The sequence below is a fragment of the Topomyia yanbarensis genome, chromosome 3 (assembly GCF_030247195.1).
Source record: "Topomyia yanbarensis strain Yona2022 chromosome 3, ASM3024719v1, whole genome shotgun sequence".
Lineage (NCBI taxonomy): Eukaryota > Metazoa > Arthropoda > Insecta > Diptera > Culicidae > Topomyia > Topomyia yanbarensis.
In genome coordinates this window covers 162,598,119-162,617,978 of record NC_080672.1, presented here as the reverse complement: position 1 = coordinate 162,617,978, position 19,860 = coordinate 162,598,119, and the positions used below count along the sequence as shown (strand labels likewise).

Sequence of the window (19,860 nt, the reverse complement as noted above, 5' to 3'; positions counted from 1 at the left end):
ATACACTCATTTTGATGTTATTACTTTACAACTCATATAATAAATTACAGCCATTTCACTATCTCGTCGCAGAAGCGCAAGTGCTGCGCTTCATTCCAATTCATCCGCCAACAACACTGCCAGCAAAGACACAAATCAATCATCCCACAACCACTCATCTATATTGTGTCCTTCCATACACTCCACCAGAAGATCATCCACTGCCAATAGCGTGGCGGCTGCCATCAGAAACAACAGTCGAACATCGACTATTACCACCAGAAGGAAATCACTTTCCGTTGGTACACACCAGCAGCGTAAAAGGTCCATCAACTGACTCGCCTTTCGCTGATGGAGACGTTCATGGGATCAGTGACATAAACTACCTGTACTGCCGCCGCTAAATGGATTCGGTTCACCGCTGTTATTGTCGTGCACGGTAGCGAAGTTGCGTGCGATATCATAGAACAGTAATGAGCTAATGTGTTAGTGTGATTCGGGTTTGAAAGACTGTGTGTATGTGTTTGTGAATGGTTGATGCACGCTCCGTGGATGTATATTTTAGGGACAAAAATTGTAATATCCAATAAGGGTGTGTATTCATTATAGAATATAACTAGTAGAAACGTATTATTAGAGAGTGGGATCGAAAACATTTCAGGAACGACAGATTTCTTTTAAAAGATGATTAGCAAAACAAAAAATCCTATGTGAGCGAGCTGCCAGCGCACCTCAAAATGGTGGGTCGTTCTGGTAGACCTGGATCAGGTTTTCAAATCACTTGCGATGGATATTTTTGTAGTATTTTCCGACAGGCATTTTACAATAAAAACGAATACATTTTAGAAGACAAAAGTGATACATTCAAAGTCTTTTGGTGGTCATTTTAGTTTAAAAGTCGAGAATGGAATCGTTTGAAATTTGTTCAAGTTTTTCATAAAAATGCTTTTAAGCGAAAAATCGACAAATAAAACGCGGAAAAAGAAATCTAGTTGTGGATAGTTGCTTGTTTTTGTACTATTATTTTCTGCCATTTTTCGTTCTATAAAAATATTTTATCTAAATTTTGCATGTTTCATAAAGGTTATGCTTAAATTGTTCAAGCGAAACGATTCATATTGCAATAAAATGGAAGTAGTTCGTTTACATTATAACAATCCTTTGAAAGAATTTCCCATGGTACTCCGTCTAAAATATTTGTGTGATTCTGTAACCTGAATTTAATCACATCCTTTCCTTGTTGTTTCTTTTGTGTATAATATTTGCCTTTCGAAGTAAGAGGAAGTGGCGGTATAAGGACAAAACACCTCAAATACAAGCACAAGTGGAGTGACACATCGGACAAGGAAACAGTATGCTGAGAAATCGTTTGCGTATTATCTGGTTCGTATGTCTCAAGGGGAACACCCGTTTCGACCATACTGCAGAAAAATCAACGATTTGTCCCACTCCTAAAACTTCTCTACTATTCTCTAGACAAACAGAATTAGTAGGTTATCATCTAGACATGGGCTAGATAAACGGACGTGTCTAGCAATGTGATAACAATTACAATAAAACGTGCATTTTAGTTCATAATATACTATATTATAAAATATTACTCATTGTACCATTTACTACGTTCTGTTTTTCCCACTGCCTGGTTGATTATCTCTTTGTATTTCCCCACTGTTTGTTGGAAATACTGGTCTTCCCTTTTAAGTTCACTAATGTTAGTCTGCTTTGGTTTGACACGCCGTGCGGCTTTTATTTGTCGGTTTCGTTCATGCTCCCTTTTGACACGTTTTTTACGTGCTTCCTGTTTCTCTGATTTAATCCGCTCCATATGCGCACCAGCTTGGAAATTTATTTTCCGAATGGATCGAATTCCTACCTTGCCCTGGCGCGAAATTTCTCCTGTAAATTCTTCCGTGGTTTCAAGAAGTTTTCTCTTACGTTCCTTTTTGGGCTTCTTCCTGTCGTTGAACTTATTTGAAGCGCGCGCGGTTGTATTCGGAACAATTGCCAATTGTTCAGACGATACTTTTTTCTGCTCCTTTTTCCGAAGATTTTTTTCTCTATTCTTTGCTTGAATTTTCTTTATTTTTTCCTGGTAAGTGGGATTATTAAGTCGTGATTTTAACAAACGTTGTTGCTTTATATTATGTACTTTGCGATCTTCGATACTGAATGCCACGATCGGTCTACTACCTTTTCCAAATACGGCAGGATTATTGTTAAGTTTTCTCAGTACTTCCAAAGCAATTTCATGTTTCTTGAATGACAAAAAACCATATCCCCGTGATTTCCCGGTTGGATTTCCAAACGATGGCATGTTCTCTCTCATGACTCTACACTCTAATGGATTGGATCCGGTATGTTGTTGAACTTTTTTCCGTAAATCGCCGTTAGTATAATTTTCTGGTAAATTATGTATAGTAAGACGTTCACGTGAAACAAATCGACTCAAATTTTTCAACATTTGAGCGCATCGCTGTTCCAGTCGTAACCGTTGGGCCATGTCTGCCTTGGATACGCCTTTAGCTGCCGGAGATCCAGCCATGATTAACCCTTCCTTCAATAGGTAAAGATTCCGAGAATCTTTTCCCGATTTCTCATTCATCCCACTGTTTTTATCTCGAATTTCCTTTTTGTTTAGTGCATCGACAATTTCAATAAATTGATTGTGCACCAGTACCTTGAAACTTTGCTTTTTGCTTATTTCAGCAGAATCTTTTAGTTTGAAAATAACGAAAGCAGTTCCTTTCGAGTGGCCTGAAACGCGCTCTTTATTGATAAACACTTTTTCTACAGTTCCAAATTGAGTCATGATATCGTTCAGCGTTGACTCGTCAGCATCATATGGTACATTTTTTAGGAAAACTGTTCGACCTTCTTCGATTTCTGTATATTTTTTGTGGTTGACTGGCTTCAGTGGTTTTGTGTCCTCGATACAAACATTTAAGCTTTTCTCCTCGCCGTCAGAATTTGCTTCCTCTTGGTCAAAGTTTTCGCTCTGATCTATTTCTGTGGTATCCTCCAAATGAATTTCACCGTCGTCTTCATGTTTGATTTCTTCCTGTTTTACTACCGGTTCAATTTTCAACTTTTTATAAGTACCTTTGGACAGTGCATAGCAGACCTCCAGCTTCCTACCCATGAAAATTTCACCGTTCATTGCTTTGATAGCCCGGTCCGACTGCTCAGGTTTTGCATACTGCAAGAAGGCACATCCCACGAGCTTCCCATCGGGGCGTTTTAATAAGTTGACGTCCTCTAACGTACCATATTGTTCAAAAGCAGTTCGTAACTTTTTTGCCGTTATCTTGTATGATACATTCCGGATTATAATACGACACTGTCGATGAGCATATTCACGGCTTCGTTTCCGAACAGCATTTTTGCTTAGAGTATGACCATTGTCGATGTCTGCATTGGAAAAGCTGGTTTTCATTTGGTCCTTATTAAACTTCCGTTTTTTTGAGCATAGTTCTGAGTCAATGTCTAACTGATTATCCGTGTCAAATTCATCTGCAGAATTCATAATTAACTAAATATATTCTGTTACAACAGAACACACGCGGTAAACAGAACGTACACAATTAATATCTCAAAATAATGTTATATTATATGACATTTCTCTGACAATTTACCCACTATATAACAACGTTGCCAACAATCCAACAAAGTTGACAGTTGATACATTTCCCATGCACGCAGAAAAATGTATTGTAGATATTTATAACAATATTCTGCTTCAAATTCAATAATAATTATTATTGTCTCAGGGCTAATAATATTCTTTCCTTGATTCAATCCATAATATTGCTATTTCTACAACAAATTCTGGTTTTGACGTTTCTAGATTTTAATCGCATTATCGGTTGAATCAACAATAAAATTGTTGAAACGATCGGCACTGTGTTATTGATCGAATGATGTGAACACGATTAGTTCAACAATATTTTGTTGTTGAAACAACGATTATTATAGTAAACAATTACTATTGAAATGTTTGTTTGTTTCTAGGTTTCTTTCCAATAAAAATAAAACAATTTTTGCAAGGGTTTAATTTTTATTTATAATAAAACCGTTCTAAAACTTACAGAATCAGTTGCCATACAACTTTCAACATTTCAGGGTTGTTCTGTAAATTAGAAAGATAATGTTACTGTCAATATAAATTATTTTAATATTTACACTGACGCAGAGATCATCCTTTACGTCAGTACAATTGTAGCACTAGCACCCCAACTGGCCTGTATGTTGTGACCGTTGTAAGTCTGTGGAAATAGAAATTTTACATTTAGTAAAAGAATTGTGATGCTTTTGATTTCCTTTGCTTACTTACATGTATCATGAAAAAAATAAGTACCATGCATAGAATACACACAAAAAATACACAATACACGCTGATTTGGTACTATGCAAGACTAACATAAAATCAAATTTGATTGAAATAAAAATATTTTTAGTTCAACAATAAAATAAGGTATATTTAAAAATCGCTGAGTTTTGAATCAATAATAGGGTGACGAATCAAATCAAAAGTCCATTTTGTTGGTTTAACCGATTGAAATTTCGTCCACCACCCAATGTGGCTACGCCACATCGCTTTTGCGCGTGCTTCGCTACCTCTCAGTCGGACTTAAACTAGCGATAGCCCCTATGTTTGAGTAAGCCGGGCAAACGAGTTGATCACAAGTTCGCTTGCTTCCGACGGCGGGTGGGTGGCCACCTCGTCTGGCGGATCCTCAGCGGCTTTGCGCCGCTTCGGTTCCTAGGCCTCGATTATGCGGCTAAGCCGCATCGAAATAGTACCCCTTGCATTCTAACTAGAATCGGTTGTGTCACCGGAGCCGGAAACGAATTAGAACCAACCAGCATTCCGGCTGAGATTGACTGGGAAGTTTAGTAAAATTTAATCTGGAAATCAAAATTTTCTGGCAACGCTCCAGCACCCCGTTCAATTCTAACGATTTCATCACTAGGGGCAGATCACTTGTGATGCATTTTTAAAAATCAGCTAAATTAAATGCATTTCTTTCCATCAAAAAAGAAATTCATAATGTATTTTGCGTTGCGTGCAATATATTTTGCGTTGCGTGTAAGACGTCAAAACCCTACAAAAAATTAGCCCGACATTCAACAAAACGTCGAACAAAATGAATCAGCGTAGGACGTTTGTTAAACAAATTTTTCTGCGAGGGAGTGCAAAGTTGATGCAAAAATGAAAATTAAATGCATTTTTTCTAATTTGATGCAAATTTGTTATACATTGTGATGCATTTTTAAAAATCAGCGAAATTAAATGCATTTCTTTCCATCAAAATAGAAATTCGTAATGAATTTTGCGTTGCGTGCAATGTATTTTGCGTTGCGTGTAAGACGTCAAAACCCTACAAAAAACCAGCCCTACATTCAACAAAACATCGAACAAAGTGTAGGACGATTGTTAAGTAATCTTTTCTGCGAGGGAGTGCAATGTTGATGCAAAAATGGAAATTAAATGCATTTTTTCTAAGTTGATGCAAATTTGTTATACATACATTCCTAGAGTGATCTGCCCCTAGGATCTGCCCCTAGTTTCACCACCTGTGCGCCAGGTTGACGATATGAAATGAACGTTGCTTACTTTCGACAAGTTTTGATTCGAGCCAACAACATCCAGCCCGAATTTCAACCACCCACTATTCTGGTTCATTTTCCGGCTGAACTGAACTGGACTGGTGCTTTGAGGTCAACCGATTAATCCCGGACAAAAAAATGCGGACGAACATGGTCAGGCGATTTAAACAGTTTGACGTTTGATTCAACTCGCCTGTGCCAATCGCCTCTTCGCCCCTAGGAACAAATGCAATTTGCGAATGCTATTTAAAGGCAATTTCAATACTTAGACAAATTTTCTGGCGGCTGAAATGGACTTGGTTGTTTTTTTTGCGTTTTTCAAACATGGCGTTTCATGTTTGGCTTAATTTTTACAACTGTTTTTTTTAACAATTGGCGTGTTCTCGCTTGTATTTTGTTTGTCTAGTGCACTTAATTTAGCCAACGAATGTGGGAAATTGTGGAATCGTGTGTAAGTATAGTGGAACAAAATCTCTGACCTAAAGTCTAAATGAAAGTCAGATTGTGGTAAGTTTTGATGTGCAATTCAGTTTTAGAGCATGTTCAGGAGTGTTTCAGTTCTCGATTCATAATTTTGACAGTTCTATTATATAAAACTGAAAATTTTAAAACTAGAACTTGCTGTCCCCGGCAGCAGTTTTAGCGGATGTTCTATTCAGTTTCAAATTCATGTCTCACCATTCCTTCAGCGTTACTGCATTCACCGCCCGGTCAGCGTGGCAAGCAGAAAGTTAACAAAAGTTGAGCAAAGCGAAATTGATGCTGGCAGAGTTTCTGCGAGCATTTTGCGCGATTTGTGCGAGAATTCTGGCAACTAATTCGCTCAAATGCAACAACCGTTTCTGACAGAAACGGTTAAACCAACCGATGCTGCTCTCTTTTATCCAGAATCCAGCCAGAAATGTACGGCCAAGATCTTTGCACGCTTCCTGCCACATCTTTGTCAGATGTTTTGCTCGATTCGTGCTAAATTCTACCAGGTAGGAATTGCCAGGATCTTTGCACAGTTTATGTCCGAGTTATGCCAGGGTTTTGCTCTGTTCCTGTCAAAATTTGCCAGAAAACGCGAGCGAAACCGAGTTCGCCCTAGCTCAACTAACCCGACAGGATATGCGCAAAAATCTGACAGGGCTGCCAAACCAAGACTTACAGAAATGTAGCAGAGCGGTCTCTGCCAGAAAATTTGCTCACTGGGCGGGATTAGAGGGAAATAGAATTAATGTTCAGATTTTTATCAGTGTAGTTTGTTCTGTCTTATGTCTGATCAGCTGAATTCAATGTCTGAAATACCTATAGTTTTTCAACATAATCGAGGGTTTGTGTACAATGTAGATGGTTGGTATACTAATATTAAACCAGAAAACATTTTAACTGAATGGAACTGAATTGTTAGATTACGTGGAACTTCGGTGTAAACATCGTCTGGTTTGTAATTTGATTGGTGTAGCGGTATCTAAACCTCGCGATGCACACAGTTTTGGACTCCCGGCGACCCTTTCGCCATTTGAGTTGAAGATTGCTCTTGAAAATAAAATCATTGTTCTCATGGATAAGGACCCCGATTTCCATCGATGTCCGACAGAGGAAGAGAAAGCAAAATTCCAACGGCTTGTAGATAAACAAACGGCCGAACAAAAAGAGCCCTATGTCGAAAAACGGTTGATAGAATTCAACAAACATTTACCTCAGATCATTGAAGGAAAGCGAAAAAAATTACTGAAAAGAGGAATCGAAGCAGCAGGTTGACTTCATTGTAGGAAACTTGCTTGAATTTATATATCAGAAAATTGTTACAATTGCAGATATTAAAATTGATTCTGAGGGCCTTCTAGATGAAGAACGACGAAAGACGGATGCAATAATAATCGACCGCTTATTGCAAATCCCTTTAGAACATCCACTGTCAGTCGGTACGTTAGAAATCTAAGTTATTGTTCCGAACCGCTTTCTGTAAAAAATACTTTTTTTCTTTTGGTTGGTAGATTGGTAATTTTCTACTTTAGAGACTAATGGAAGAGGTCCATTTTAATGGGGTTTTCTGTCTATTTTTTTTTATTTATTTTTTTCCAATTTGTTAAACTGAAAACATATGCTGAATAATACTAGTAACAGTGACATAATACTCTGTTAAGTGATGTTATGCAGCAAACCTAGTGTAATGTGCCTTGACTGCATAGTCGAAGCAGCATAAAACCACTCAGAATCGGTCCGATGAATTGTCAAACCTGGCGTCGGAAGTGCAAGCAAACCACTTGGTGCCTGGTTTACCTAAACATATCCACTTTACTTGCACTTTCGACAGCAGGTTTGACCACAATTCGTCCGGCGGATCTTCAGCAGCTTTTAGCGGCTCGCCTGGTATTAAGCCGACTGCGGGTAAAGGTGGTACTTCCCATAGTGATGCACACACATATACACTTTTACATTAAGCGGTAATTGTTCCGAATCGCGGCTTTTTCGAAAAGAGGGTTAATTTATTTTGGAAATGGTTCTAAATAGCCTATTTTATAACAAGCAATGAAAAAAATTTGGGGGGAAAGCTTTAAAGTAGTTTAAACTGGAAAAATAAGTTGTTCCCACTTACCTTACTAACAATGGCATTACTCATGAGAAAGTGACGTTAAGGGTGAAGGTAGTGTGATGCGGCTTTGCCGCATAGTCGAGTCCAAGGATTCGAAGCGGCGCAAAGCCGCTGAGAAACCGACGGACGAGGTGGTTTTGATCTTGCTATCGAAGGGTGCAATTAAACCTGTAATCCACACGTTTGCCCGGTATACTCAAACATAGGGGCTATCCCTAGTTTAAGTCCGGACAGCACCTGAATGAAGCGATGTGGCGTAGCCACATTCGGCACTGACATTTTATTTTTGCACAGGAATACAAGCCTGTTACTAAATAAAACATTGTTAAAGACTAATGTGGCTACGCCACATCGCTTTTTGTCATGCTGTCCGACTTCGCTGCCGCTCAGTCGGACTTCAACTAGGGATAGCCCCTATGTTTGAGTATACCGGGCAAACGAGTGGATTACAGGTTTGATTGCACCCTTCGATAGCAAGATCAAAACCAACTCGACCGTCGGTTTCTCAGCGGCTTTGCGCCGCTTCGAATCCTTGGACTCGACTATGCGGCAAAGCCGCATCACACTACCTTCACCCTTAACGTCACTTTCTCATGAGCAATGCCATTGTTAGAAAGGTAAGTGGCAACAACTTATTTTTCCAGTTTAAACTACTTTAAAGCTTTCCCCCCGAATTTTTTTCATTGCTTGTTACAAAATAAGCCATTTAGAACCATTTCCAAAATAAATTAACCCTCTTTTCGAAAAAGCCGCGATTCGGAACAATTACCGAAAAAGATATCAGTCTTCTAGATATGTAGTCTTCGATTTTAACCTATCCGACTTCGTTGACGCTCAGTCAGCTTACAACTAAACTGCCGCTCTACGAATAATTGCCCCATGTGTATGGGGAATCTCATAGTATAGTTATGCGTATAGCGGCAGTAAACCAGGCAATTAGAAGGATCACGGGTTTGTTTGCACTTCCCATAGAAAGTTTGACAAGGGCCGACGTCACACTTTTAGTCCGAGTGGATAATAATATAAGGGAGTAAGGGGACTTTTACTAGAGGGTTTTCGTATTTTCGCATTACGCACACTTGCATTACAACCACATAAAATCACCCGCGGTGCGTTTGTGCAAAAGAAATCGTACATCGAGAACTTCATGGGTATCGTGAGCGTGAGACACATGTTTACAAGATTTCAAATATTAGGTGTTCCAAAGTTTAGAGTGGGTAATTACCCACTCGAATATGTTCGAGTAGGTAGTGCTACCATTACTACCTAAGGCATTCACTGTCCCTGGGTTTAACAAATCTCGTCTGGAGGATCCACAACGACTTTGTACCATTTCGGATTCCGCATCACACTAGCTTTGCTGCATAACATCACTTAGCAGAGCACTATGTTCCTATTACTAGTGTTATTCCGATTTTCTATCTTGATCTTGGTTTGTTTCGGCCAGAAGGCTTCAATTTGCAAAAAACGCATAAAAACGAAACTCCTTTACTAGTTTCTAAACTAGACAATTACTGGTCCATTTTACAAAAAAATACGCGAACAAATTCGAAGGGAAAGTTTTACAATTTTGAATTTAAAAAAATGGACTGTTCCTACTAATAGGTATTACGCTTGGCCGCTTAGTCGGATGAGGAGACGTCGGATGTGCAAGTAAACTTGTTATCCACTCGTTTGACCGGTATACTCAAACATAGAGGCTATGGCTGGTATAAGATAGAACACAAAAAAGAGATGTGGCGTAACCACATTAGACATTGACAATAGTTATGTTTGAGTGTACCAAGGAGCAATTTATTTTTTAAATTTAAACTGCTCTAAGCTAAGCTTTCCCCCTATTTTTGTTACAGTTTTGTAAAATAGCTGTTTTCCAAATAAACGCGTTTCGGAACGATTACCGAAATCTTATGTGTAAGCATTACAATGTGGACTTTCTTGTAGAGTACTCCAATATTGATTTTGAACTGAACGCTGGTGATCGATTGAAATACAAGGTATTTAAAGATATATGGACAAAACATAAGGTGTTCATTTCAGGGGGTGATGCCTTCGGGTGCGATTTTTTGCTTTATCCAGGCGATCCACTTTACTATCATGCTTCTCAAATGGTTCATGTTTTGCTCAATCCAGAGATGATGTTGAACGTGAAGTATCTAATCCGGTGCTGCCGACTTTCCGTTGTTGTCAACAAAATTTGTATCTTCGCGTATGAAAACGTCAATGGGGAAATTGCATACCAAAGTATGGATTGGGAAGGCAATACAGGAAAAGAAATCTATGTTTAATGTTTTACTTCATTGAGAATTTTCCCTGTTTACTTTTTGGATGATTATTTTTTTGTCTTTTTAGCGATGTGATAGCTTAGGAGATCTCGATCCGTCCCGCGAGATAAAATTTGCAAAACACCGGTCCTCGGGAGGAGGACTAAATTTTGCGCTTGTCTGTCTCAAAATGTGTAACGTCAAGTTCTCTATTTAGTCTAGTCCAATGTATCATTCTCCTAATAACGCGGGCTAAGTCGTCAGTGATGCAATTAAAAATTTGCATTGTTTCCACTTCTATCCTCTTCCTGATATCCTGTTGGGTCCACTATGCAAGGATGCAAAATGCCTACCTTTTCTGCGGCTGTAATTTTGCTGCCTACATTCTCATTTCTCTCTCGACGCTGCTGTCGTTCGCTAGTGCAGGACGCTCAGCGCTATACGGCAGTCTATAAGCAAAGCAGTAACATGGCAAAAAATACTGCTCCCAGTACAGCCACCAGACGCGAGCGGTACAGCTACTCTTTCCTTATTTTACACTTTTTAATATTTTTAATCTATTCAATATTTTTCATAACAAACGACGACAATGAATGCGGATCGATTACGCCACGACCGGCATTAACGCTTTCGTGTGCGGGTTTCTCCCTTTGACTATGCAGAGAAAAGTGTACAAAGCGAGAGAACAAACTTTACTACGCCACACTCTCACCGAGCAGTCGGAGTACAGTAGCAAAACAAAAATGTATTCCACTGCTGTACGGGAAAATGTACTCGGTTTGGCTACCGTTCTGGCAAGAGCTGTAGTGATGCGTCGCTGTAACGGGCTGTACGACTTGTACAAATGTAAATATACCGAAAAAAAATGTAGTTTACCGGTACCTTTGGCATCCCTACCCCTATGTCTGAAGCGGATCAATCGACTATTAAAACAGAGCACTGGTAACCGTCCACGAATACCAATTACTCTGCAACTATTCTGTTTTCATATTTGTCATTATCATTTCTCAGCCCACATCCTGGCAGACGTTCATCCGCCCATCTAGACTCTCAAGATGAGGACCTACAAAGCCTAACTATTCGTATGTGCTAGTCCGTATAGCACACCAGTTTATTCCACAAGCAGGCGCCGGTTGTTAACCAGTCCCACATGTTTCAGATACATTACATAAAGGATAGATGGAGGCAGAAAATGAAGAGATAGGAGAGATAATTTGGTTTGTTGAAACGAGACAAGAAAAGCAAATAATTGTGATTAGTGTCGTAGTTATAATAAATAAGTAAACGATTTCTCATCTGTTGTTTGTTTCCTTGTTCGTAGTCCTCCTTCCTGTTCCTGATCTATTTGGGCTATTGGCTTTCCGTTTCCTTGGTCGCACGGTCTCTTGCACCGAGTTGCATATATTGTAGCAAGACAAACAAATGAAGACAAAAAATGAAATGCGAAATGCTCTCCTTTCAGAACCCTTACTTTCCCTTTGCTTCTCATTTTGGTACCAGCCGGGAAGCACTTGGCCTTGTACCCACTGCTCTTCCACCATTCTCGTGGTTTTCTCCATTTATCACTGGCGTCACATGTGATATTTGGGTACGAAAAATGATTTCCTGAGCAGACAATCAAATGAAAGAAAATTTCCAGGTAATTAGTGCACTTTCTGCACCAGGTATCATATCGCATTTGTAGATACACATATTAAGTGTACTAAACGATATGATGGATGGAAGGATAGATAAGCAACCCAAGCTCCCCATTCTGTCATTCATATTTGTGTATAAAAAATGTTTTGTTTGATAACCTGAAGTAATTTAGATTTTTAATATTTTACAACTAAGTCACACAGAACAGACATCCAGTTTTGAACAAACACGTTTAAAATACTTTTTTTTGCCATATTGACAGATCCCTACATAATTAACGGTCATTTGGATACCAATTGTGTGGTCCACTGTTAATTCAGTGAAACTCACGTACTAAACGGAATACCGACGGAACCACCTCTGGTGGTAAACATCACACATACTTTTAGATGCGCCGTAAATGTTTTACTCAACTTTTACGCTTGAGATGGACGTCTGTGTTTAAACATGTTGCTTCTCCGTTTTGTACGACCCAGAGAGAACTTGGTCTTAATCCCACTGCTCTGTCATCGATGTAATTCGATTCGTTATGGACTGGGAGGGAGAAACAGACACTACGCACGAAGTGTAAATAATAGCACTTGTCACGGAGCAAGAAAATTTGCGACAGCCAAAATCGATCAAGGTGGGCGACGCTTAAATCAGCAATTTCTTTTTGCGTGTCATTGATGCAAGCGTGTTACCGGCATATGACTTCAATTGTGTGATGGAAATAGAGCTTGGGGCAATATAAAATCAGTAAAAGTTTTTTTTCGGGTGCTTTACATTGATTTGAAGAAAAAGTCAGACGACAGATTGGTTCCAGTGTTCGAGTGAAAATGAACACCTTTCGGAACGTTGTGTCTCACCTTCTATTTTAAAAATAAGATTTTGTGCCGTTCTTCTCCTTCATTCTACCACGTTTTCCTAAAAATTTTCTTGCACTGATTATTAAAAACCGATACAATATTAAATTGAAGCTGAAAAATAGAATTTGATTTTATAAAAATTAAACTAACAGAGTCCTTGAATAAGGAAACTCGCCGGTAGAGGCATATTTATCTGATTTGTGAAATGTCGACCACCATTGAATAAGATAAATTTATTTTTCAAATATAAAAAAGAATCTGCATAATAGTTCTAGTTTATTTCATGTTACATTCGAGTGTAATTTACGATTGATGGCTCCAGCTCATATCCCATAACATATGACGTTATTTTTTCTGAGCTGTTCATTTATTGAAATTCATCTGACGACTGGTTGAAAAATATCGATTTGTCCTTCTTTTCACTTCAAAGCATGATATTTTTTAAACTAAATGCTTGCAAATCGCTTAAGGAGTTAAGGCTCAAAAAATATTGCCTATTCTGAAAGTACATACTTAATAATCCTCGTATGTAGTTAACACAAAACTTTGAACGCAATTATCTGAGAATGGAGTTTCTTGAAAAGGACCGTTGCGGTGAACGTGACATCTCAAAAGCTACTCAACCGATTTTCATAAAGTTTGTTTTAGCTTGTTCGTATTTACATTCTTTTGTACTTGAATCGTTCATTTTTCATCAGAATTTTTTTGATTTTTTGTAATGATATTTAATTTAAAATTTTAACTCTTTAAAATTTAAAAAATAACTCTTACTTTTTCGATTTCAGTTGAGCGAACCGCCTGGGAGAGTGTTCACCGCAAGCCTCTGCGAAAAATCTGCGCTTCAAGGACGCGGCCATAATGCCGATAATTTGCAATATTTTTTTCATACAAGTTGTTTTTATTTTCTTCGATAGTATGACTAACAAATTGCCTTTCGCCTTTCCAAATAAAACTTGCCTGATACTCTTTTAAAAAATCACGAACTTAAATATATGAAGTGATAGCGATTGGGGTTGTAACCCGAATCAGTTTCTACTTCTAGAAAAAACGTCATATCTCGACAAACATATGATTACGGCCTAAAAGCCAACTGTCAAAATCCACTTTGAATGGAAATTCCGGACAAACCGTTACACGCCAATCACAGATGTTGATAATAAACGAAAGAGAAAAGTTTTCTCTTTCATAAACTGTTGTGAACTGTGTTCGACTAGTAACGGTTTGTCTGGAATTTCCATTCAAAGTGGATTTTGACAGTTGGCTTTTAGGCCGTAATCATATGTTTGTCGAGATATATACTTTTAGGCTGTGGACCATTGGCGATTCTACGTTGAAACCGCTCGCAGATAGCGCTGGAAGGAAAGTGTTGCTGATTTTATTCTGTTCTGTCATAGTGCATATATTTTATGTAAACATTGGTAAAAAATGACTTTTAAACACCAAATTACCGATCAATTTGTTAATAATTGTTTATGAAAATGAAGGAAAACCATCATTTTATAAGATGATGAGTAAACATCTTGCGAAAAGAGTGTAAAACATAGTGGTTTCTAACATTATTCGCAGAGCTATATGCGCGCTGTTTCGAAATGTAATTTGTTGAGCACCGTAGCCGCTGCAACAGCATTTCCCGTTCGTCCTAAGTTAAGCTAAACCTTCATGAGATGGTGTAAATTCATGAAACTTTCCAGATCAGGCAAGGAAAGAATATATCCGGCTAATAGGAAAGTGTCAGCTTTGTATCATGCACAGCCGATCCTTCTCTCCGATAGTCTTCACTGAATCTCCTACGTAGTTCAAAATATGAAGGAGTTTGACATTGGTACTGATTGGGTCTCGGTTTCGAGTTGGAACTTTATTTATGGAACGATTTTTTATAACCACAATAATACCCCGATTACATTTCGAAGAAATATATGAGTGAAATAGTTGCAAATGGCTGTAATTTCAGAATAATTGCAAATAAAACTAAATTTCTTACTCGTTTCATTCATATTTTGGCAGTGGTAAGCTTTTTCCGAGAAGATAATGAAGATTTTGTTGTAAGCTACGACTCACTTACGGGTGAAAAAAAGCAAACTGTATCACTTTGCCAGTTCATGAGCTGAATCATAGGTGTCGCATGACTAATTTTGGCTTTGCCGCAAATCGCCAATTTGGCGAACTTTTTTCACTTTTGATTGAAATTTGACAGTTCGAGTTTTTTTTTCTATCGGATGGTTAAATCCAATCACAAGAGCGACCCATTCCAAATGTTGACTAATGGATAGGTATTTGGAATTGACAGCTGTAAAAACAGCTTTAAATATGTCACTCGCAGCTTTCGAACATAGAGATCCACATAATGAAATAACCGAACAAACGTTTGACATAACATGTTGTCGTTTTCATATTTGCCCTTTATGTTCTACTAAAAAAATATTGCCAACCTGAATAAAGAACAGAAAACTGTTTCCATCTTTCTTTTCACATCATCCAACAACAATTATTTAGCTGTCAAATTTAACCATTTGCTATACAACAGGGTTATTTTGTAAATAACTTTCGAAATGTAAGTTTTTAACTAATAAATATAAATGGAATATTTTAATGAATCGGATCATCTGATTAATCTATGGGTACCCGAACACTAAAAATATAATGTCGATCATACTATGTTGCGTTTCGGCTTCGCCTCATCAGAAACCGACACTAACACATTGTCGGAATAGATTAGCGCCGGCTTGACGCAAATCCCTTAAAACTAAAACACACTATGTGTTTCAATCAAACGACTGATCAAACGTGATGTCCCGTTCGAGCAGAAGTTCTGTTTATACCGATGAGACACAAGTGAAGCCGACACTTGTCTTGGCTTAGCAGGCCTATGCGAAAGCACTATGCTATATTTCACCCTAAGGAGGAAAATTTGGTAAAACCAAAATTTCTCACTAGGGTGAAAATTTGTTGGTAAAAACCAGTCTTTGTACAGGAGGACACACATTCTTATTTCATACTATGTTGCGTTTCGGCTTCGCCTCATCAGAAACCGACACTAACACATTGTCGGAATAGATTAGCGCCGGCTTGACGCAAATCCCTTAAAACTAAAACACACTATGTGTTTCAATCAAACGACTGATCAAACGTGATGTCCCGTTCGAGCAGAAGCTCTGTTTATGCCGATGAGACACAAGTTAAGCCGAAACTTGTCTTGGCTTAGCAGGCCTATGCGAAAGCACTATGCTATATTTCACCCTAAGGAGGAAAATTTGGTAAAACCAAAATTTCTCACTAGGGTGAAAATTTGTTGGTAAAAACCAGTCTTTGTACAGGAGGGCACAAATCCTTATTTCATAGTATGTTGCGTTTCGGCTTCGCCTCATCAGAAACCGACACTAACACATTGTCGGAATAGATTAGCGCCGGCTTGACGCAAATCCCTTAAAACTAAAACACACTATGTGTTTCAATCAAACGACTGATCAAACGTGATGTCCCGTTCGAGCAGAAGTTTTGTTTATGCCGATGAGACACAAGTGAAGCCGAAACTTGTCTTGGCTTAGCAGGCCTATGCGAAAGCACTATGCTATATTTCACCCTAAGGAGGAAAATTTGGTAAAACCAAAATTTCTCACTAGGGTGAAAATTTGTTGGTAAAAACCAGTCTTTGCTAAGCCAAGACAAGTTTCGGCTTCACTTGTGTCTCATCGGCATAAACAGAACTTCTGCTCGAACGGGACATCACGTTTGATCAGTCGTTTGATTGAAACACATAGTGTGTTTTAGTTTTAAGGGATTTGCGTCAAGCCGGCGCTAATCTATTCCGAGAATGTGTTAGTGTCGGTTTCTGATGAGGCGAAGCCGAAACGCAACATACTATGAAATAAGGATTTGTGCCCTCCTGTACAAAGACTGGTTTTTACCAACAAATTTTCACCCTAGTGAGAAATTTTGGTTTTACCAAATTTTCCTCCTTAGGGTGAAATATAGCATAGTGCTTTCGCATAGGCCTGCTAAGCCAAGACAAGTTTCGGCTTCACTTGTGTCTCATCGGCATAAACAGAGCTTCTGCTCGAACGGGACATCAGGTTTGATCAGTCGTTTGATTGAAACACATAGTGTGTTTTAGTTTTAAGGGATTTGCGTCAAGCCGGCGCTAATCTATTCCGACAATGTGTTAGTGCCGGTTTCCGATGAGGCGAAGCCGAAACGCAACATAGTATGAAATAAGGATTTGTGCCCTCCTGTACAAAGACTGGTTTTTACCAACAAATTTTCACCCTAGTGAGAAATTTTGGGTTTACCAAATGTTCCTCCTTAGGGTGAAATATAGCATAGTGCTTTCACATAGGCCTGCTAAGCCAAGACAAGTTTCGGCTTCACTTGTGTCTCATCGGCATAAACAGAACTTCTGCTCGAACGGGACATCACGTTTGATCAGTCGTTTTATTGAAACACATAGTGTGTTTTAGTTTTAAGGGATTTGCGTCAAGCCGGCGCTAATCTATTCCGACAATGTGTTAGTGTCGGTTTCTGATGAGGCGAAGCCGAAACGCAACATAGTATGAAATAAGGATTTGTGCTCTCCTGTACAAAGACTGGTTTTTACCAACAAATTTTCACCCTAGTGAGAAATTTTGGTTTTACCAAATTTTCCTCCTTAGGGTGAAATATAGCATAATAATGTCGATGTCAAACCTGATGTCGAAGTAACTTACTAATTTCTTTTATCGAAACTTTGGTAATATTTTTTTGCATGCATCTAGGCCTACGTTGATGATTTTCATTTTCTTAGCACACTCTCAAAAGAAACTTTAAACTGGGGCACCGTCAAATCTGACAAGCAAAGTGTCACCCATTCTAAAATTGTTTAATGAGCCACAAATTTTTAAAACTCTTCACACTCGATTCTCGTCATTATAAGCGGCCCTTACACGTTCAATATTTTTGTCAATACTAGAGAGTATTGACAAAAGTTTTGTACGTGTAATGGAAAAAAGTTGTATTGACGATGTGGATTTCAGACGGGACTGAAATATTGTAGCAATATCGTCAATACTGGTATTGACAAAAATATTGAACATGTAAGGGCCGCTATTGTTTGTCTTTACTATAGATATGAAAATAGTTTTTAATTCACATGTTTTAAATACAATGATGATATAAATTATTTTAAACCAAAAAGTATTTTTGAATTAACAAAAAACCTGCAAGTCACAAAATATTTTTTGATTCTGCATTCTCATTTCTTGGAGTAGAGAACATTTACAGCGTCATCTCTTTTCCATAATTACATAACGAGCATAAAACATATGTTAGACGTAGTTTATTGAGCTTTTATGCAACGATACAGAATAATTACATAATTCAAACACCATAAAGACTTATTAAGATTTATAAAAATTCAAGTGAAAAAGACACTTTTGTTGAATCCTCCCACTAGTTGTTTTTAATAGTGATTATTTCCTTCTTTTGTTCAAACACTTTCGTTCTGTCTGGTAGTTTGATTAATTCGATGAAATGTAAAGATGATTTGAAATTTGCATATAAATTTTGCGTTTTTAATATTTTACATTATAGCAAGATCGCAATATTGTCTTAAAACGATGCTCGAAACTCTTGAACGTATCCAAATTCTTATTCATCATTGAATACATAGAAATGCAATTTATTTGATGATGGCAGTACGGATTACCGAAAAATTCATCTGGTTAATCTGGAAATGACATTAAAATCGCAGAAAAACTTTGATAATATTTACTACTTTGCCCAATCTAGACAAAACATCAAGGAAACTTATTGTTCAGAGACTTTTTCAAGCAAGAATACGATAACAATACTTTCATTTTCTCAATGTTCACTTTTTTGTGGCTCGGAGCGACAGTTTCGTTCTGGCTGGCTATGACGTTCACAATTATTGAGTCTGTTTCTCAGGTTATGGAATATTGTTTGGGGGCCATTCATAAACAATGTCTAACAGAAGAATAAAAAAGATGGGTGGGTAATGTCAGAGACATAACCGGAGTGAAGTAGAATACACTTTAGACCAGTAAATTCTCCTCGTAAGTCCACCGGCGGAAAGGCTCCCCGCAAGCAGTTGGCAACGAAGGCCGTGTAAAAGTGCCCCAGTCACGGTTGGCGTTAAGAGGCCTCATCGCTACCGAACAGAAACTGTCGCCCTGCGAAAAATTTACAGCAATCAGAAATCGAGCGGGCCTAAATTGTGACCCAAAATGAACCACAAACCAACAAGTTCTTTTCAGGACCAGCCAATTATAAAGTACACTCAGGTTTTTTTTACGCGGGGGATACGAGCCGCGTAAATGAAAACCGCGTAAATTTCAAAATCCGCGTAAATGAAAACCGCGTAAATTTCAAAATCCGCGTAAATGAAAACCGCATAAATTTCAAAATCCGCGTAAATGAAAACCGCGTAAATTTCAAAATCCGCGTAAATTTCAAAATCCGCGTAAATGAAGACCACTTAAATTTAAGAATCCGCGATAAAGGGAACCTCATTGATGGATACCGCGTAAATTTCAAAATCCGCGTAAAAAAAACCGCGTAAAAAATACCGCGCAAAAAAAAACCGCGTAAAAAAAACTTGAGTGTATTATTATTATAAATGAAATTTTCCATTGCCTTACAACCTCCCTCCCCCTTTCCTCCCGGCTTGAATTACTATCTATCTTGATGATGCTGTGCGGCGGGGGCACTAGTTTTTATTATAGTGGAAAAATTAGGTTTGCGCGTTTTTCCCAAAAGTTTTTTAGCTGTGCTGTTTTCAAGGAAGTTTTAGTTGAATTCAAAATAAAATAGTTTATTTCTATTGTCAGAGATGGACCTTCCAACGAAAACTAGTCTGGCTCGCTTGGAATCGAATTGTACGGACCAACCACTGCTCTCACAAAATCTGTTATTTTCAGTAATTTTACATTCTACACAACTAGTCACAACTATTTCC

At 38.2% G+C, this 19,860-nt stretch overlaps 3 protein-coding genes across 6 annotated transcripts in view; 2 read left to right on the top strand and 1 right to left on the bottom strand.

The window, feature by feature from the left end:
• LOC131691142 (polycomb protein suz12-B) overlaps positions 1-848 on the top strand; it is a 171,322-nt gene extending 170,474 nt beyond the window's left edge. For 3 of the 4 annotated variants that reach the window (XM_058977332.1, XM_058977331.1, XM_058977329.1), the window contains one exon: positions 51-848. In XM_058977332.1, coding sequence (XP_058833315.1) covers positions 51-316 — 266 coding nt within the window. In that variant the 3' untranslated portion in view covers positions 317-848. The remainder of the gene's footprint in view (positions 1-50) is intronic. The other variant, XM_058977330.1, reaches the window with a different exon arrangement.
• Positions 849-1,544: 696 nt separating this feature from the next.
• On the bottom strand, positions 1,545-3,591 carry LOC131691595 (RNA-binding protein 28). The gene has a single exon (XM_058978124.1). It carries the CDS (start codon positions 3,500-3,502, stop codon positions 1,577-1,579), a length of 1,926 nt encoding a protein of 641 aa, XP_058834107.1. The 5' UTR covers positions 3,503-3,591; the 3' UTR covers positions 1,545-1,576.
• Positions 3,592-6,783: 3,192 nt separating this feature from the next.
• The window catches only part of LOC131691448 (probable peroxisomal acyl-coenzyme A oxidase 1), a 60,195-nt gene continuing 47,118 nt past the window's right edge, over positions 6,784-19,860 (top strand). The window contains exons 1-3 of the mRNA XM_058977844.1: positions 6,784-6,921; positions 6,980-7,327; positions 7,389-7,496. Of these exons, the coding sequence (XP_058833827.1) occupies positions 6,843-6,921; positions 6,980-7,327; positions 7,389-7,496 (535 nt within the window). The 5' untranslated portion in view covers positions 6,784-6,842. The remainder of the gene's footprint in view (positions 6,922-6,979; positions 7,328-7,388; positions 7,497-19,860) is intronic.